At 40.9% G+C, this 21,989-nt stretch overlaps 1 protein-coding gene across 1 annotated transcript; it reads right to left on the reverse strand.

Moving 5' to 3' along the window:
* Positions 1-1,817: 1,817 nt before the first annotated feature.
* On the reverse strand, positions 1,818-12,977 carry LOC137271757 (dentin sialophosphoprotein-like). The gene is made up of 4 exons (XM_067804161.1): positions 12,770-12,977; positions 9,569-9,817; positions 6,249-6,446; positions 1,818-4,960 (listed from the first exon to the last, which is right to left on the reverse strand). The coding sequence occupies exons 1-4, from the start codon at positions 12,975-12,977 to the stop codon at positions 1,818-1,820; spliced, it is 3,798 nt and encodes a 1,265-aa protein (XP_067660262.1).
* Between the last annotated feature and the right edge of the window lie 9,012 nt (positions 12,978-21,989).

Genomic DNA, 21,989 nt, shown 5'->3' on the forward strand with positions numbered 1-21,989 from the left:
TCATGTCTGACTTTTCGTTTTTCCATACTAGTATGATGCATAATTCTGGTGATGTGTTGTTTTACACAATTAAACCAAATTACTGTGCGCATAAATGGACATAGAGAATTGACCAAACTCTCTCCTTGTAAAGAAACGTAGGATCTTATCCACGAAACACTCTAAGGAGCATGAATGAACGAACGAACGAACGAACGAATGAGTTTAGGTTTTCGACGCTTTGGCACTACCCTAGCAACATCACACCTCGGAACACCAGAAATGGATTTCATACATAGTGCCCATGTGGGGAGTCGAATGCGGGCCTTCGGTGTGACCAGCAAACGCTTCAACCAGGCTACCCAACAGACTATGCCTTTAGTAAGTATGTGATAAAGAAAATAGATACGACTGATCGTAACTTTATATACGCTTTGTCAAACGGACACTGGTGCTTAAAAACGTTTATGGTGGGACTCGCGGGCTGTGTAAAAGTTTTTCAAACAGATAAAACAAATTAGGCTGTGTCTTCATTTTACCTTGAGTTGGTGAAACATACGGTTAAAGCATGAAAAGCTGATCAATGGAAGTGAAAATTTGACGCCCCTGTCCGTCTTTTACACCAGTACACATACAACGGACGCACGTTTTTGCAAGCCCGTCGGTCATCACGTGTGTTTTGTGGACCCAATCCATATGTTCATTATCAACATACTCACTTGATTTTTCTGAAATGTAATGCTTTATTTACTGAAAAGAGTTATTGAAAAAAATATCTCACCCCGATTCTTTACCGGTCATATGTATCTTGAGGGAATAAACAGTTGTCTTTCGGAGTATTAGTTTCAAATCAATATGTAGTCCCTGAGGGAGAGAGAGAGAGAGAGATGGTGCGTGAGAGAGTGAGTAAGTGAGTGAGAGTGAGTGTGTGTGCGAGAAAGAGAAAGTGTGTATTAGAGAGAGGGTGTGTGAGTGAGAGAGAGTGTGTGTGTGTGTGAGTGAGACAGAGTGAATGTGTGTGAGGTAGAGTGAGAGTGTGTGAGAGAAAGTGAGTCTGAGTAAAAGTGTGTATGTGTGTGTGTGAGAGAGAGAGAGGTAGTGTGAGAGTCTGTGTGAGAAAAAGTGAGAGTGAGAGTATGTTTATGTTTGTGTGTGTGTGTGAGAGAGAGAGAGAGAGTGTGTATGTAAGGGTGTAGTTATAACTGTGTGAATGCTTGCGATTTATGTTTTTGTGCGTGTATTCGAGTGGGTATGTGGGAGAGAATTTTCAGAGAAGTCATCAATTCCAATATTTCATTCAGATGTGAAGAAATACCTTGTCTGAAACATGTCTTGAACTTTGGGGACTTGTGTCCCCCATTTGGGTGAGTTTAAACGTTGTTTGTAGAGGTTTTCATTCCGTCTTTGTTGTTTTAAGGCTCACTCGACAATATTCCAGCTACATGGCGGCAGTCTTCAAATAATCCAGTCTGGACTAGACAAACTCGTGATCAACAGCAAACGCATCGATCTACGCAACTGGCATTCGATGACATGTGTCAACCAAGAAGATCAATTCTAACCCGGATCTTCACGGGAACAAATTCAGCTAGTTTTGTGAATGGAGATGGTGATTGTGTCATGATCTGAGAAGTAACGTGCCTATCAGAATGTATGCACCACGCACAAGCTCACAGAATATCATGATACCTTGTGTATTGTTTGAATAAGGCTTTATTCTCCAAAAAAGGTTATATTACCGATAACACAATTTTCAGACCTATAATAAGTGAAAATGTTACCTGTCGACGGTATTTCATAATATCGAATAAATTACAACTGTATCTTGAACGCTAACCTTATTTGCCTTTGCTTTTTCCATATGCATTTCCTTTTCCATTCCCCTGTCCGTATGCATTTCCCTTTCCATTTACTGATTGTGACTCAACAGCTGCCTGTGACACATCCTTTCCCTGTCCATTTACTGATTGTGACTCATCGGCTGGTTTCGTTTCACCTCCTGATTGTGACTCAAGAGCTGCCTGTGACACATCCTTTCCCTGTCCATTTACTGATTGTGACTCATCAGCTGGTTTCGTTTCACCTCCTGATTGTGACTCAACAGCTGCCTGTGACACATCCTTTCCCTGTCCATTAACTGATTGTGACTCATCAGCTGGTTTCGTTTCACTACCTGGTTGTGACCCAACAGCTGCCTGTGACACATCCTTTCCCTGTCCATTTGGTGACTGCGACTCATTGACTGATTCCGTTTCACCTCCTGATTGTGACCCAACAGCTGCCTGTGACACATCACTTCCCCTTCCATTAACTGATTGTGACTCATCAGCTGATTCCGTTTCACCTCCTGATTGTGACCCAACAGCTGCCTGTGACACATCACTTCCCCTTCCATTAACTGATTGCGGGTCATCAGCTGATTCCGTTTCACTACCTGATTGTGACTCAACAGCTACCTGTGACACATCCTTTCCCTGTCCATTTACTGATTGTGACTCATCGGCTGGTTTCGTTTCACCTCCTGATTGTGACTCAACAGCTGCCTGTGACACATCCTTTCCCTGTCCATTAACTGATTGTGACTCATCGGCTGGTTTCGTTTCACTACCTGGTTGTGACCCAACAGCTGCCTGTGACACATCCTTTCCCTGTCCATTTGGTGACTGCGACTCATTGGCTGATTCCGTTTCACCTCCTGATTGTGACCCAACAGCTGCCTGTGACACATCCTTTCCCTGTCCATTTACTGATTGTGACTCATCAGCTGATTCCGTTTCACCTCCTGATTGTGACCCAACAGCTGCCTGTGACACATCCTTTCCCTGTCCATTTACTGATTGTGACTCATCAGCTGATTTCGTTTCACCTCCTGATTGTGACTCAACAGCTGCCTGTGACACATCCTTTCCCTGTCCATTCACTGATTGTGACTCATCAGCTGATTTCGTTTCACCTCCTGATTGTGACTCAACAGCTGCCTGTGACACATCTTTTCCCTGTCCATTAACTGATTGTGACTCATCGGCTGGTTTCGTTTCACTACCTGGTTGTGACCCAACAGCTGCCTGTGACACATCCTTTCCCTGTCCATTTGGTGACTGCGACTCACTGGCTGATTCCGTTTCACCTCCTGATTGTGACTCAACAGCTGCCTGTGACACATCCTTTCCCTGTCCATTAACTGATTGTGACTCATCAGCTGATTTCGTTTCACCTCCTGATTGTGACTCAACAGCTGCCTGTGACACATCCTTTCCCTGTCCATTTACTGATTGTGACTCATCAGCTGATTTTGTTTCACCTCCTGATTGTGACTCAACAGCTGCCTGTGAGACATCCTTTCCCTGTCCATTTACTGATTGTGACTCATTTGCTGATTTCGTTTCACCTCCTGATTGTGACTCAACAGCTGCCTGTGACACATCCTTTCCCTGTCCATTTACTGATTGTGACTCATCGGCTGATTTCGTTTCACTACCTGATTGTGACTCAACAGCTGCCTGTGACACATCCTTTCCCTGTCCATTTACTGATTGTGACTCATTTGCTGATTTCGTTTCACCTCCTGATTGTGACTCAACAGCTGCCTGTGACACATCCTTTCCCTGTCCATTTACTGATTGTGACTCATCGGCTGATTTCGTTTCACCTCCTGATTGTGACCCAACAGCTGCCTGTGACACATCCTTTCCCTGTCCATTTACTGATTGTGACTCATCAGCAGCTGATTTCGTTTCACCTCCTGATTGTGATCCAACAGCTGCCTGTGACACATCCTTTCCCTGTCCATTTACTGATTGTGACTCATCATCAGCTGATTTCGTTTCACCTCCTGATTGTGACTCAACAGCTGCCTGTGACACATCCTTTCCCTGTCCATGTACTGATTGTGACTCATTAGCTGATTTCGTTTCACCTCCTGAATGTGACTCAACAGCTGCCTGTGACACATCCTTTCCCTGTCCATTAACTGATTGTGACTCATCAGCTGATTTCGTTTCACCTCCTGATTGTGACTCAACAGCTGCCTGTGACACAACCTTTCCCTGTCCATGTACTGATTGTGACTCATTTGCTGATTTCGTTTCACCTCCTGATTGTGACTCAACAGCTGCCTGTGACACATCCTTTCCCTGTCCATTTACTGATTGTGACTCATCAGCTGATTTCGTTTCACCTCCTGATTGTGACTCAACAGCTGCCTGTGACACATCCTTTCCCTGTCCATTTACTGATTGTGACTCATCGGCTGGTTTCGTTTCACCTCCTGATTGTGACTCAACAGCTGCCTGTGACACATCCTTTCCCTGTCCATTTACTGATTGTGACTCATCAGCTGATTTTGTTTCACCTCCTGATTGTGACTCAAGAGCTGCCTGTGACACATCCTTTCCCTGTCCATGTACTGATTGTGACTCATCAGCTGATTCCGTTTCACCTCCTGATTGTGACTCAACAGCTGCCTGTGACACATCCTTTCCCTGTCCATTTACTGATTGTGACTCATCAGCTGATTTCGTTTCACCTCCTGATTGTGACTCAACAGCTGCCTGTGACACATCCTTTCCCTGTCCATTAACTGATTGTGACTCATCGGCTGGTTTCGTTTCACCTCCTGATTGTGACTCAACAGCTGCCTGTGACACATCTTTTCCCTGTCCATTTACTGATTTTGACTCATCGGCTGATTTAGTTTCACCTCCTGATTGTGATTGACCAGGCTTGTCCCCATCCACGGATTCAGATTGATGACCACCTGAAGACTGCGAGCCTGATTGTTTCGACTGTAGCTGAACCACAGACTGAGCTGCTGACTGTGTTGTGGCTGATGTAGAGATGGGTGCTCGCGTTGTCGTGATGACCGGCTTTCTTGTGGCGAAGGAGGCTTGTATTTTAGGATTTCCACCCAGCAGGGTGAGCAATGGCACACTCACTTCTGACAACCCGGACCCTGCGTTTGTAGCCTTGTTACCTACTGCATCTGGAATGTTCAAGTTCAAGTTGAGGTTGTTCTGAACAGAAACACAATATTTGGTGGTACAAGAGGAAGTCAAATAGTGAGTGATTGAGTGAGTTTAGTTTTACGCCGCATTTTAGCGCAATATTCCAGCTATATGGCGGCGGTCTGTAAATAATCGAGTCCGGACCAGACAATCCAGTGATCAATAACATGAGTATCGATCTGGGCAATTGGGAACCGATGACATGTGTCAACCAAGTCAGCGAGCCTGACCACTCGATCCCGTTAGTCGCCTCTTACGACAAGTATAGTCACCTTTTGTGGCAAGCATGGGTTGCTGAAGGCCTATTCTACCCCGGGACCTTCACGGGTCAGGAAGTCAAATATAATTCGTATAAATACATATAAACAACAAAATGATAGGTAAAACAACATGAAGCATAATAATACCATAACTTAAGAGCTATTAAATGTTTTGTTGTCTGCAGAATGAACAGAATGAGAGAGTGAAGATATAACAATTTTTCTATATAAGTTTATCTAATACTAGGAAATAATTGGATAGTTTTCTTATTTCTTTTCAACTTCTACGATCGATGTTTTCTTCAATGTTTACAAACTGGACAACTATATATGTCTTATTGGTAATTAAATATTTCAATCAAATATCAGTAAATGCTTCTCATTTAAATGAATTATGAAATTCATCCCCTTTTGCTGTTTAAGTTCAAAGTTTACATGTTCAGTAAACGGACTCGTACACGGCGTGTGAGTGAGTTAGTGAGTGAGGTTTTATGCGCTTGTAGCAATATTCTAGCAACCACGGCAGGGGACACCAGGACACCACACAACACTGTGTATTCAGATCCAGCTACACTGCTATACATGGTACATGGTCTCGCTTACCACCCCACACTATGTATTCAGATCCCACTAGGCCTGTGAAGATCCGGGGTAGAATATGTCATCACCAACCCATGCTTGCCACAAAAGGCGACTATGGCTGGATGTTGTTATATCAAATCTTTGTGTTTTGTGTTTTATGTATGCATTACATGTTTGTCGGAAGAGGTGACTAACTGGATCGGGTTGTCAGGCTCGCAGACCTGGTTGACACATGTCATCGGTTCTCACTTGTGCAGATAGATGCTATTCCTGTTGATCACTAGAGTGTCTGTTCCAGAATCAATTATTACTGAACTGCCCATATAGTTGGAATATTGCTGAATGCGGCTTAAAAATAAACTCACTCATTCACTCAGATAGAGCAAAACTGTGAGTCTTCGGTTCATACTATACCATCAGGTACCTGAGGCTTCACAACGGCCATCCGGGTTCGGAATTTTCACCCCAGTGTTACTGCAGGTCACTCGCAAAATCCCTGTTCTATTATAACCTTTTTCGCACTCGTAGATGTGGGACACAGCTCCACTTGACTGAAAGCTAGCATGGCCGGTTGGAACCCAATGGTCGGGGATGCCAACGCTCCAGTCCCGGCATGACGGATCTGTAATAGATATTTGTGAAAGCTGAAAGGTGTTTATGAGTGATGTAGATGAGTCAAAGCGTCATTTTGATATGGACTTCCTTTTTTGTGAAGGGACCGTTCATAATTGCACATGCCATGCAGGGGTGAGTGGGTGCGCTAATATTTAACTTCACATCGGCAATATCTCAGCCATATCGGATCCGTGAAGGTGCAGGAACCAGTGCTTGCCTTAAAATATTATTCTAAGTAAACTTATCCTCAGTATTTTTCGTTACACCCCACTACTGAGTCTAACAAAACCTTATGGGAGGTCGCGTCAGGTAACCTTTGAGATCAGAACACAGCTTACCAAATTGCGAAAGTGGACATTCGCACATACCTTTTGAACTTTTTATCTCGAAAAGGTTCGTACCCGAACGATTCCGAATGCTATTTAGCGTACGCTTGCTTCCGGGTGACGCACACGGCGTACGCACAACCATGACCACGGTGAGCAAACAGTCGCTGAGAGTAGTGTTTTTGGCAATATTCAAGGATGTCATCTTGCGGAAATATTGGCTAATGGTAATCATGTCAACAGAAACCCCAAAGCGTACATACTGTAGGTCAAATAACTGTGTTATATGCGGAGTTTTGTTTGTAGAGAGATCAGTGTCAGTGACCTGAATATTTTGAAAGTCCCTCCGATCCCTAACTAGTAGCCGTTGTCTGATTGGTTAAAGCTATTTAACCGCCTCGCGTTTGATTGGACGGTCATTGGTTACCTGACGCAACGTTCTACTAGGTTTTGTTAGACTCAGTGGTGGAGTGTACCGAAATACACTGAGACTAAGTTTACTTAGACAGGCCTTAAAGGTGAAGTCCTATGCTTGTCGTAAGAAGCGACCAACGGAATCGGGTGTTCACGCTTGCTGACTTGGTTGACACATGTCATCGGTTCCCAAAATTGTAGATCGATGCTCATGCAGGCCGAGACTCGATTATATACAGACCACCGCCATATAACTGAAATATTGCTGAGTGCGGCGTAAAACTAAACTCACTCACTCAGCCATAGCGTGACGAATTTATATCAGAAAAATGAAAACATTTTGAAGAATAAAACCTGTCACGATGGACAGTAAAAATACTAGGGTATCACAGATGTGGGTATAAAACTAGCATGGAAAAATATAGCATTCAAGCAATTATCACAAACAGTGCAATATATAACAATGGCTGTATAGAATACCAACAACTGAAGGTAGATCACAATAATAGGGACCACGGGGACTTACGGTACATTTGCTACCTGCATGGACCCTAGTTGGATTTACATCATCCCTTCATTGCCATGCAGATTCAGATTCAGTGTTTTTTTCAGTATTTAGAGCCTTGAGGCATACAGTACAAATACAGATGCATTTTATGCTCACGTGGTATGGTTTACATTTCTTACATTGAAAACATGTTTTAAATACATTGCGGTTGATTTAACAACATCGATATTTCTAGAATTTATAAGCTTGGACAATGCATGTTTGTCTGTAACAGGCAGTGAGATAAATGGCAGATATTTAATTCTTAATTCGGAGTCCATTGTACACACAAACATTATATGGAATTCATTTTCAATATCCCCTAAATTACAATTTTTACAAATGGATACACTTAGGTCAGACAAATCCCTTTTAGATTTACGTACATGATTAACTCCAAGATCATGGAAACCTATTCTTAGTTTACAAAAGGCCCTAAACAGACCTTTATCTTGCAAATGCGTGATATAAAATTCAGGCTGAAACAGAGTTTAAAGGGAAGAATAATGTTCTAAAAAATTGGAGCTGTTAACTGACATCAGCCATTCTTGTAGAAAAATATCTTCAAGTCGTTGCTTAAATATAGTACATAGAACACACTTTGCCTGTGATTAAACTGAGGAGTGTATTTGCTACATCTTTTCTACATTGACAATGTGTACGCACGTCGAAATATGTCTGTCTGGTTAGTATCCTTGGACATGGAGTCGCCCCCGTGGTGCAGTGGTTAGAGCGTTTGCCATAATTGTGGAATGTCGCGGCTTTGATCCACGGCCGAGTCATACCAAAAGACGTTAGCCTTTGTTGGTCTCTGCCTGGCGCTAGGCGTGAATGGGTACAAGAAGGACCGGTGGGCTCAGAGTCAGTATAATCTGTCTGAGGGGGTATTCAGTCTTGACTGTGGCATGCTATCTCAGTGATCTAGCTCTTCGAAGTCAGCTTAAGTCTGGGCTAGTACAATCAGCCAAGCATACACATGCATGCACGTCGTCATATGACTAAAATATTCTCAAGAACGACGACAAACCCCATTTCGCCTCTTTTCATCTTTGACATAAATTCTAGAAAATACATGTATTGCAGTGAGTGAATCAGTCAGCTTTTAAAGTCACTTGTGTTATCGTCGATTATCAGCCTTGAAATTGAAGGTGAAGGCCCTATAGAAACTCATAAAGAAGAACACGTTGCTGGTCAAATGACCGACCATCTTGACTACATCGCTATGCTGGGAAAGTTTTGCTTTGAGAAGGAGATGACTAAACATGCATTTCCATTGCATGGTATTTTGAGGGAGAGAGTTTAGTTTTACGCCGCACTCAGTAACATTTCAGCTATATGGCGGCGGTCTTTAAGTGTTCAAGCCTGGACCAGACAATCCAGTGATCAACAGCATGAGCATCGATCCATAATTTTGGGATACGATGACACGCGTCAATCAAGTCAGCGAGCATGACCACCCGATCCCGTTTGTCGCCCCGAGCATGGACTACTGAAGATCAATTCTAACCCGGATCTTCCACTTCCAACCCGGATCTTCTGGGGTTCAACACTATGAAGAAGTTATGGTTCATAAAATAATTACAGAAGATTAGAAGGTTTTTCAGAGTTTACAAAATTAATGATAACAACACTTACGATAGACTATTTCTTTGCAATTTGACTCCGATGTTAACTCCGGGCGGATGTCTTCTGAACCTGTTTTCTGTTTGAAGAACAAACACACTCCCCCATCCCTCATAGGCCGTAGACTGGGATTGGAAAATCCACACTCAGTTATACTGCCAGTACAAGGAGCTGTAGTCGTGGTAGGGGATTTCCAGTCGCAATGGACTGCAACTGTACAGTTTTCAAGGTCTATCAAACACTCTTTTTGACAAAACCTTGGACTCTTATTTTCAAATCTCTTGGTGAACTCAAGCGCCATGTCGATGCCAAGCTTCATGTTCGAGACGTTATTGACATCAACGTTGGTGTATGGGGACCTGATGGATGCGGTTGGGCTCTCGAAACCACTTTGAGGCACTGTTTGTGTTGTTTGAACCGCTGGAGCCGGACCTGGCGCCGGAGTCGGTGCTGGGGCCTCAATCCTTCCTGAGACATTTAACCAAATAACATTTTTTATCACATCATCTGTGTCATTTAATATTTCAAACCTACCAGTGAGATATATTTTAATGCGGTGCTATGAGATACTAATTTACGTTTTCCATATACTGACGAAAACAAGTAACTGTGCGTTATACAAGATTCAATCATGCAATCATACAGTGCATCTTGAATGGATATTCATGAACACATCCTTGATGCTCACGGGATTGTCGGGTCAGGATTATCTAGAGACTCTAAAGAGCTACGCCATATTGCTTGAATGTTGCCGAGTGCAGCACTCACACACTCACTTAAGCGGCTCGAGCATAAGTATTGTGACAATCATTGATAAACACATGCTCCTCATATGGTCGGAAGTGTGGAATCAGCTATGCTTTTAGGAGATATTTCGTACGGAGACATAAAAGCTTCCGTCACTTATATACCATTGAAAAAAAAGTAGGGGACATTCCATTTTGCGAGCATACCACTAGCCAGCGCCAATGCATGTGCCTAAAAGGAATACATATGAGAGATTTTCAAAGGAATGGAATTCAATAAATTGTCACATTTTTCCTTAATTTCTCTTCACCTATTAGCTCTTTGCTCTTTGACTTCATTGTTTGCATGTTATCAATCTTTCAATTCCAATATCCCCTACGTTCTAATGGTATATTTTCAGTATCAGGGGGATGATGGTCTTTACACCGACCTGCTGTGCAAACAAGAAGAATATTTTGGTGTGGCCAGTGCCTTGTAGCATAGCTGATTCTTCCAAACCACTAGGATAGTCAAGAGGATACAGATTTTGTCCATGTGTGATTCCAATACCAGCACTACAATCGGAGTTAGATCGTGTTTTTCGTTTGGACAAGATAAGGGGTGTGTGTGTGGGGTGGGGGGATGATGTGGGTTGGTGGTGGTGGGGGTGGCGGTGGTGGCTTGAGGGGAAGCCCTTTGGGGAAGATACCAAAGGATCTGTTAAGTGGACAAATGGGCACTGGTGCTTTTAAAGCTAAAAATTGCCAGCCATCATATATGTACTGCAGAAAGAAGGATCTTTTAGCACTATATAAAGGGAAAGGGATGTAACGAGATCCATACACCAAGTTTGTTTCAAGGCGAATTCAAATATGATCGCTGTATCTATGCTGAAAAATCTCGATTTCGAGCTAAACTCCCAGATCAGAATTTGTAGCGGTAGCTCACCTATTTTCTTGTTTACTTCACAGTATACACAAACGTCATGCACCAAAACATATTGAATTGATGGTACCTGTCAGCGTGCTAATCGCCATTCTTTCGGAGACGCTTACACCTTAATGCCATTATTGCCATACGTTTATTCATTTATTAAATTTATTCATCACAAACAGGATTGTGTCGTGCCCTTTCGCCACTGGCTACCTTGGCTTTGACTTGCCTCGCACTGAAAAGAGTCAGCGAGCTGATGGACATATTTTACTTATAGCCAATATTATATGAGTGAGTTTAGTTTAACGCCGCACTCAGCAATATTCCAGCTATACCCCGTTGTTGACAGTAGAGTTGATGGTACCTGTCAGTTGACAGTTACTAGCCCTAGTGGTTTATAGTAGATGGCCACGTTCCATAGCAACAGAATCAGTCAATGCGGATATTATAACTGATCACCTCGCACTTCGGGATCAGGGGAACATAAACAAGCATCGAGGGTACCTCAAGCCATGGTCCCCGTGGGACCAATGAACAGCGTATTTACCGAACACCTCAATGTTAATTCTGAACTTTTTGAAGCGTGAGTATCGGATCGTACACTTCAGCCAACCTGTGTGAATCAAACGAATCGAATCTTGCATCATGTTTTTTCCCCGTAGGTATTGTCCTAGTAAAGTTCCCGCGATGTAATTCCCCTTCTTAATATTCACAGAGACTACATGTGAACGTTTTGTCAAAATTTATTTACTGGAATGAGAGGCAATTGTTTTTCGTAGCCATAGCTAGATATGGCACACGACGCAAGAAAAACAGATTTAGAGTTATCTCCCTTCCATCGATTTGCATTCGAAAAACATCGGTAATTTCTGTGCATCATGCGCAATGCATTGTTATTCGAGAAAACTACCATGAAGTACCGAAAGAGTTGCTATTGGCAGCCTGGTTTATTGCATTACACCTCGCTTGTACACGGGGTGCACTGAAAATAATAGAAGAGCGCTCAGCCAGTCAGACAGCGACATTTATGTGTGAGGTAAGATAGTCATCGTTAAATACCCCTGACCAATCTGTGTATGCTCTTGCGCACTCAACAATAGTCCAACCTTATGAGAGTATTTTAATAATTGAGTCTGGACAATTCAAACCAGAGACTGACATCATTGGCATCGACCTATGCAACACAGGCTACGTCATGAAAGGTTGCTTAGGATCATTTCTAAACTGTAGTTTCTTGGGTGGTAATGTCCAGATGCATGTCACCACGAGATAACTGGTGTGCTAGGTACACGTTATATTCTGGGTCCCTGTTTGTGAGTGATATGGTTTAGGGGGAAGAATTGATCTAATTCAATCCCACCAGCCAATGCGACATCACAAGTTCAACTGACTCTCTGTGTCACCTCCAAAAGAACCAGAACATTTGGAGACAAATATTTCGACACATCCGGACCAACTCTGTGGAGCAGTCAGCCATTTAGGTCACATTATGACATATCATTGTTCAAAGAAACACCTTCTTCCGAAAGGCATGTTTACTCAATAAGACCATTAGTAAGTTTTCAACTGCAAGTTCCCAGTTCAGTACAGCGCTTTTGAGTGGTTCAATCAGATCCTAGCGATCTACAGTTGGTTGCATAGATAATGATAGAAATGAGCTGACTGAGCATAGCCCTTGTAGCTGGATTATTCTGGTTGTAACGTTACGCAACGACGGCAATAGAACAAACAACGCACCACCTTTCATCCCCAAATCCTTACCTGGAATGTGGGACAGTTCAAACGCAGCGAACGGGTCCTTGATAGTTCCACCTGTTGCTGGCATGGCAGGTGCGATATTTACATTGGTTCCAACAGGAGCCGTTTCAATATCAGGAGGCTTTATCAGGTGTCCAAGTTGCACCGTCAACTTACTGTTGCATCGGGCAAACGTAAGAAGGGCCATGAGTGTGAGGATAGTTTGAGCCATCTTTTCCGGAACTGACTTGTGTATTGAGTCTTGTAATCCGCGTCACTTTCCTGGAGTCTAACCACGTCACTGAATTACTCCTTGGGTATATGTCATCCTCTATATATGCATGTCTGTTATCAAATGTAATCACAGACACGACTAAAACCACACTGACATGCGCATGTTCCTAATTACAGTGTTCAGTTGTGTGTAAACAATCTGAAGCCATGGCATGTTCGTCGTCCTTCGGCCCACTCTTTACCTTACTTTGGTGGTGTGTGGTCCTGTGCATACAGATCAGGTAACAAATCAGCTGAAGATAAGCAACGATGGTCACGGAGAGTCCTTCGATGGGTACCCGTGTTTGGCAGCTGAACTCCTGAGAGTTTTTTGGACTTTTGTCCTGCCGCACAACGAAGCACACAAAGTCACGTAGTCTCACCTTAGGCAAATGAGCTTTTTTCAAAACCGCCTCAGAGCACCCGGCAGAAAGTCAGTATCCGGTGGATATGCCCTTGTTCCCGTGGCGTTGAGTTCAGAGATATGCAAGTGGGCTTATTAGTATTACCTCCATGTTCCCATAAACCTCGGAATCAGTATCCCTGGATAGAGACCTGGTAATGCTTTAAAGTATATTTCAAAATAGATGGGAAATGGAACGTCCACCAAGGAATGTGAATCCGGTATTATGAATGTATATTGCAATACTTAGATTTAGATTTGTAAGAGTGCAATTTGGTAATGTCTAAAAATGAATTCAATATATAAGAGGATACGAATGTTCATCAAGGGATCCGAATCTTGTTTTTGTCATCTTGTCCAAAATCCAGCCTGATATCAGGACTGGTAACTTTAAAATTCAATCATATGTATGGAACATCTAAAATTTGCACCAGACCGTCTGGATGTCTAGCTGTAGCTTTAGACCGTCCATCAGAAATCTAGCCTATCTCATATCTTGTAACACTTAGATTCAGATTTGAAAGACTTAGTTTCGGTAATGCCTAGAAACGAAATGAAACGAAGAGAAAACAAATGTCCATCAAGGAATGTGAATGTCATATGATCGATATTTCTTGTAGTACTTAGATTTAGATTTGTAAGACTTCGATTTGCCAATGCCTGAAAATGTTGAATACAAAGAGGACATGAATCTGAATCGGGCATGATCAATATATCATATAATAAGACCAAGACGAAATTAATAAAGTGAATAAGCAAAACAATTTATTTGTTTATGTTTTCAATCCTGGTTAGATCTTGCTTCCAGTAAATATATATAATGAATCAATGAAGATATCAGCAAATTTGTATATTTCATGAAAAGTTATAGATATTTAATGATTGTACATATTTACTGTAACATAGACACTCAACGCCGAAATGAACGTTACCCCCACCCACCCATAACCTTTATGAATCACTCCAAAACAATCAATCATATGGTAGAAAGTATTCGTTAACAGAAAAGCTTAACAACACAGCTTTATTTAAATCACGGGAAACATTCTTAAATGCATTCATTTTTAGCTTTTGGCATTTATTTCGATCTTGTCGAAATAAACCAATAACAGTGGTTTAGATGACCAAAAGAAAGGTTGAAATAAAATTCTGCTTTGAGACAAAGTTAAATCATTTAAAGTCACCACATTTGAATTATTAAAACAAGAAAGAACTGGTGCAAAGTATTTAAAATTGTTAAAGAATCATTGCTATGATTTAAAACATCTTTCATTCCTATCTTTTAAAACATTTTCTGCAGATTTGCATTAATAAACAACGTATCTTTGGTAGTGTGAAAAAATGTTTAGGAACATCTATAATTATCTTTATTAACATTTTTTATCTCAAAGCAACATTGTTTTTGCATTTTATGTTACACATACCAATATCAATTGCCAAAACGTTAGTTAAGCAGTATTTGCACCCATTTCACGCCTAGAATGATTCAATAGGGTATAAAGAGAGACTAGAATGCATAATATGACATACAAGTACGAGAAGTATGCCACGATTAACACCTGAAGAGAGAGAAACAGCCTTTAAGATGGGGTCGACGTACAATGCTGTTGCCAACACCCTTTGATGTCACCGTATCACGGTTGTAAGACATATTCAGCACTACAGTGAGACTGAGGTCACCATAGAAAGACCAGGAAGTGGACGTTCCACGCATCACATCGCCATCTGAAGATAGGAACCTCTCTCTTTAAGGAAGGAGGTTAGCGTTTCTTTGGGGATTTAGTGAATATTATAATACTTAGATTTAGGTTTCTATGACTTAGATTTGGTAATGCCTGAAATTTGGTAGCTATTGAAAACAGAAGACAAAATAAATTCTATCAAGGAATGTGAGTCTGGTAAGATGAACATATCTTGAATACAGCCTGTTCAAAATGTCGTAATTTTGAATACAAGCTATTATACAAAGTATACACTAAACAGGTCCCTCTCCTTTTGTACCCCAAAGAAGTTAATAGACAATATATAACAGCTGTAAAAGATTAGTCAATACATGTCAAAATGACGGGAGAACTCACCATCTGCAGTAGATCATCGCGACCAGTCGTTGTTTTGTTGTTTGGATGTTTAACGCCGCACTCAGCAATATTTCAACTATATCAAGGCGGTCAGTAGGTAATCGAGTCTGAAACAGACGGTCCAGTGATCAACAACATAGGTATCGATCTACGCAATGTGGATAGAAATTTGACTCTGGACCAGGCAATCAAGTGATGGGAATTATGAACACCCATCTGTGCAAATGAGATGCAGTGACACGCATCAAGGTCAACGATACTTGTCATTCGGCCTGTTAGTCTGCTCGTACGACAAGCGAGGGTTACTGAAGACACATTCTAATCTGGATATTCAGAGGTCGATGATCTAAACATATTTTACGCAATGTATTTTCTGCATAGCTTCACTTATGGCCGAACTGATTTGATATAAGCGCTCAAAACACTTTACACCAAAATAAATACTTGTGTCACTGGTGAGAACAAAATTTCACTTTCATTCACGGGTAACTCAGGAAAAGGTGTTCTGTCAATGAAGGTGTGAAACACTAATGTACGTGACTGGCTTTAGACCAGTTAGAACTGATCTTAATCAACCCATGCATGTCGTAAGAGGCGACTATAACGGGATCGGGTGGACCGGCTCGCTGACTTGGCTGACACATGTCAGCGTATCCTCTTTGCGTAGAGCATGCTGTTGAGCACTGGACTGTTCGCAACAAACAAAACACGCTTTCTGGCTGGTGAGGAAGAAGACCTGTTCAGGTTTCTAGTTAATGATTACTGAATAGCAACTTTACTTTTACAATTTTGCTGTTTTGCATATCAGTCTTTTCCCATCTTCATCATGTTTTCAAGAACAAAATATTTCAGAGATTATTTTCAGCTGTTTACGTATGGCGCTGAACGTTCTGTTACTAGCGTGAGTGGTTGAGTGAGTGAATATGATTTTACGCCGCCTTTAAAAGTAATATTCTAGCAATAGTAGGGCGGGGGAAGCCTGAAATAGACTTCACATATATTACCCATTTGGGGAATCTTACCATGGTTTTCGGCGTGACGAGCGAACGCTTTAACCACTGGGCTACCCTACCTGTTACTGCTGAACTTACCCTAAACCTCAAACAATTATAATTACTAGACAAATTATTCCCTCATTCTCTCCTAAGACAGACCAATAAGAAAACATTCCATCTGAATTACAAAATACCTGTCCCCATCAAAGAACGTTTTTCAATAGACAGACATTTTTCAAAAAGAGTTAATATCGGAGTTTGTATTCAATTAACAAAATTAATTTTACCCCATAATGTCAATTTTATTTACTGAAAGAGTAAAGATAATAGTCGTGAACTATTATGCTGCCAAGGTGGTGACTGAACCTTTTTTCGAGTTTGGTACATGCAAGGTCTGACGATTGTCTCTAGGATTACACAACAGTATCACTCACGATTTCAGTATCAACTGTCAGTAGCAGTAAGATATAGAGAGCCACCGATAGCACTTCTAAATGTTTGTCTTTCTTACACTAGATTTAGTGTCACAGGAAACAAAAGTAAATGGCAGCATTGGTTTGGTCGGATATTATCTTAGGGATATCAGTCAATACAATACACCTCATAATCATTTTGATTTGGCATTTTACCGAGATAAGCATGTCATGTCTCGCTCGCGAACGAGAACAAACACGATTTCACCTTCTGAAGATGTAATTATCAGGGAATCCAATGCAGGTGCAAAATTTCAAAGACATGTACGTGTCAGTTTACTGGCCCAAGGTTTAAATCAGGCTGTATATGTCTCTCAGGTGAAAATTTCTCTATGATATACACTTAGAATATTCAAAATGAATTTTCAGCCAATGGTACTAAGTATTTTGGCAATTCCAAACGACCAATTACCATAGATGTAGCAAATGTGAGCAATCCGAAATTATTGAATCCTGAAATAGTGCCTTTTGATATTTTCAGATATCTGACATTGCATATTTTTCGTTTCAATGGAAACGAGTTGGATTTGTACTCAGTCGTCTGGTGTGGGTGTATTTCCGGATTAGGGATAAAATATCGTTCATTACGTCTTTTTAAACATTGCATGTACAGGAGTATTCGACGTGCATTCTAACTGTATTCCAGGAGTATTCGACGTATATTCTAACTGTATTCCAGGAGTATTTGACGTACATTCTAACTATATTCCAGGAGTATTCGACGTACATTCTAACTGTATTCCAGGAGTATTTGACGTACATTCTAACTGTATTCCAGGTGTATTTGACGTACATTCTAACTGTATTCCAGGAGTATTCGACGTACATTCTAACTGTATTCCAGGAGTATTTGACGTACATTCTAACTGTATTCCAGGTGTATTTGACGTACATTCTAACTGTATTCCAGGTGTATTTGATGTACATTCTAACTGTATTCCAGGAGTATTTGACGTACATTCTAACTGTATTCCGGGAGTTTTTGACGTACATTCTAACTGTATTCCAGGAGTATTTGACGTACATTCTAACTGTATTCCAGGTGTATTTGACGTACATTCTAACTGTATTCCAGGTGTGTTCGACGTACATTCTAACTGTATTCCAGGAGTATTTGACGTACATTCTAACTGTATTCCAGGAGTATTTGACGTACATTCTAACTGTATTCCAGGTGTATTTGACGTACATTCTAACTGTATTCCAAGTGTATTTGACGTAGATTCTAACTATATTCCAGGAGTATTTGACGTACATTCTAACTGTATTCCAGGAGTATTCGACATACATTCTAACTGTATTCCAGGTGTGTTCGACGTACATTCTAACTGTATTCCAGGAGTATTTGACGTACATTCTAACTGTATTCCAGGAGTATTTGACGTACATTCTAACTGTATTCCAGGTGTATTTGACGTACATTCTAACTGTATTCCAGGTGTGTTCGACGTACATTCTAACTGTATTCCAGGAGTATTTGACGTACATTCTAACTGTATTCCAGGAGTATTTGACGTACATTCTAACTGTATTCCAGGTGTATTTGACGTACATTCTAACTGTATTCCAGGAGTATTTGACGTAATTCTAACTATATTCCAGGAGTATTCGACGTACATTCTAACTGTATTCCAGGAGTATTCGACGTACATTCTACCTGTATTCCAGCTTTAGTCGAAAGATATTATGACAGAATTCGGAAGTGGTTTGTCTTTTCTATTCTTCCTCGAAAGTAATCAGAATGCTTAGAATGCAGTTCGAATGCAGTAAGAATACTTAGAATGCAGTTCGAATGCCCCTCGATATTTTTCCACTTCGAATGTACCTCGAAACGTCTGAATTGAGCATGGTCAAACCATTCGTTACAAGACATGACCCAAATTTTAATTAAAATTAAAATTTTAATTCGGACAGAACTGCGACTCATTCCGCCTCGGGTGCGAAGGGGGTTTAAGGTTCCGTTACAATAAATCCGAATCCTTTGCTCGCTGAATCAATGTCGTGTATACCTGTGGACAGATATATATATTATATTCTAACTATATATATATATATATATATATATATATATATATATGTATGTATGTATGTATGTATGTATGTATGTATGTATGTATGTATGTATGTATGTATGTATGTATGTATGTATGTATGTATGTATGTATATATGTATATGTGTGTGTGTGTGTGTGTATATATATATATATCTATCTGTGTGTGTGTATAGGGAGAGAGAGAGAGATCTGACTGTTGTGATTGGGTGAAATGTCGGATGAGGTTTTAAACTCCACCCCCACCCCACACAACCCCCAAACCTATCCAGTAATTGATGATTAAAACTAATTACAATTTTAAGCATTTAACGCAGTCAGATTTATCACCATGACTTATGCATTCTGTGTGTACAGATGTCTTTACGAAGGTGATATTTGTGCTCGAAAAATAGGCATGATAAGTTAGAAGGAATTGGTGGTTTTATTGTAGTGTAAAGGCCAGGCTAGATGTGTAATGACTGTTGACAGCTTGGGTGATTATTTAAATATAACGTTAAAGGGAAAACATTTAGTTTTGTGTAACCTTAAACAGACGACAGCAGATGGCTGTCCCGTCTTTCTCATCTGTCTGCAAATGGCAGCAGATCAGTATCAAACTTCAGTAAATGAGGCAAGATCGCAACTAGATCGGAAGCCTGGATTAGGCGGACACGTACCTTGTTGTGGAAGGGTGGGCACAATGGGCGTGGTGCACACAAACTGGTCGGCCAGTCGGTATGCTCGCAAAATGGAATATACCCTACTGGTTTTAAACGGTTTATGTTATATGTGTCGTAATAAGTTTCCGGTGAGCCATCTTGAATTGATTCTCACGAGAACAGCGTTACCACCGATCTATCGTTGACTTTATTTTAATCGCTCAGACTGACATTACGCATCAGTTATGTTGAACAATCTTTTGTAATGCCTTGATGCTTCGCTCGGTCACCTGTTTATTGTGACATTTAAGAGCATATGATTCATAGAAACACTCCAAACCAAAGCATGTTTATTTATCCGACAATACAGATGTACTTCATCAACATGCTTTAGATATACTTCATTATACTTCATGAAGTGTCGACAGTGGTTGTATTATCATCTTCTGTCAGATGTCATAAGTCAGAGAAATAGGAATAGACTGTCTGGAACGTCCTCCTGAACGTCTGCTATCAACTGAGAAAGTCAGACGTTTCGTCCTTCATATTATTCTTGGGTGGAGGCTGTCACCCGTGTTACTGAGATAGCTATCCTTGGAAACAGAAGCGACAAACCCCATCCCACACCCATAAGCTTTACTGATGACATTTAAAACCCAGCAAACAAGCTGGCAGTGCAGAGGCTCGATAACTCTGTCAAGTGTTTGCCAGATCTTAATGGCGCAGGGAGCCGAACATACGTCAAAGGCAACATTTGGTAACTTCTTCCTTGAACGTGCACTGTCGGCATAGCATCTAGATCTGTGGCCTTCGTGAAAAGGGAGCAATGGAACATCACCCACCACCCTGCACTGTCATTTGTCACCACTCGGCCCTTTCCGTAAACCTTCAAGAAGTCTCGTACCCGTCTCGATGCTTATGCATGAAAATACGACAAACCAATCAGAACGCGCGTAGGAGTGTTGTCCTTTGATAAAAATAATCCCCAGTACTTAAATCGATTATGCCATTATGTGTTTGTTTTAAAAAAAATCATGAACAATCATATATATCCTCATACTGAAAGTACAAAGAACGTATCTAACAGAACCGTGTTGGCTCATGAAGATTTCAGGAAGGGTAATGCAGTTAATGAGAAGTATTCAAATACACACAAGTGCGTTTGTTGACGGCTCTCATGGGTCCAATTGTATGCATTTCCTCCGATGTTGCGGTCTTGTTTAGAGGATTGTACGTGCGCTTCCAACAATTTCAAGACCTGCAATTATTATCGCTTCTTGTTTCAATTCAGTAATATTATATCTATACATAACTTTAATCTTTAAATTTAATTTTAAGTCTTATATTTCACATCTCTTGGGATATTTTAGACTGGCTTCAGTGTGGTCATTCATATTTCTTTTCAGCGAATTCATTTAAAAATCCACCAGGGGCATGACAGCAAGGTTAAGCGAATGTTCTGTTTGAGAAATACTTGAAAGTCATTCTTGAATATCTGCTTTGGGATTTAACGTAGCTGAAAAACATACAGTAATGTATTTATGCATTCAGTGGGGAAAAACCATTTATCATTATTAAACCATAATTAGAAATATGTTTGGAAACATAAGGTGATCAGCTGGTAATAATTGGTTGATATGTGGCCTTAACAAATATACTTCCCCCCTTCTTTCAGTTGTATCAAACATATTTAATTCTTTAAAATAAATAAGTAAAACCAAAACAAGAATACAACGTACAAGTGTTTAGGTATTATTTAGTACAATATGAATCAAACAGGAGTAGAGTTATCGTTCTTGTTTAAAGTAGTTCTAATGTTCATGCGCCGATATTAATTCTTCAAGAGGGGAACGAGTCGCTATCCGGCTTGTCACCGAATAACATATGTTGGTCACAAATGAAGCCATCTGTCAGGTACCTGAAGGTGGACAATCAGTATGAACATCCTACCGGGTACCCATTTTCTGCTGGGTGAACAGCGGCAATTTTGAACAAACATACTTCCCTAAGGCGAGACATTATGTGCTTCGTTGGACCGAACTTTGTACGACAGTTACCAGAGTCGCGGGTTCGACAGACTGGGTAGAGTCTAGCATTTGCATCTACTCACGTTAAATCTGTTTTGCCAGTTGAACGGTTTAAAATCAACGGACTCGAATTCGGAACTTGCAAGGTGGTCCAGATGACACAGTTGTTCCAAACTACAATAACGCTGCTCAAAATAAACCAATGGAGAATTTTGTGCATTTTGCATAAAAAGCTGATAGTGACAGATCTATCTAGTTTGATAACTCGTCATTAGAGCCCAAATAGAACGCACGCGACTAACA

Source organism: Haliotis asinina, chromosome 2 (assembly GCF_037392515.1).
Source record: "Haliotis asinina isolate JCU_RB_2024 chromosome 2, JCU_Hal_asi_v2, whole genome shotgun sequence".
In the NCBI taxonomy this organism is placed as follows: Eukaryota; Metazoa; Mollusca; class Gastropoda; order Lepetellida; family Haliotidae; genus Haliotis; species Haliotis asinina.

Coding starts and splice junctions, on each gene's coding strand:
- LOC137271757 (XM_067804161.1), bottom strand. CDS start 12,977: ATGGCTCAAACTATCCTCACACTCATGGCCCTTCTTACGTTTGCCCGA. Junction 9,818..12,769: donor TGAACTGTCCCACATTCCAG/GTAAGGATTTGG, acceptor TAAATGTCTCAG/GAAGGATTGAGGCCCCAGCA. Junction 6,447..9,568: donor TTTGATAGACCTTGAAAACT/GTACAGTTGCAG, acceptor TATCTATTACAG/ATCCGTCATGCCGGGACTGG.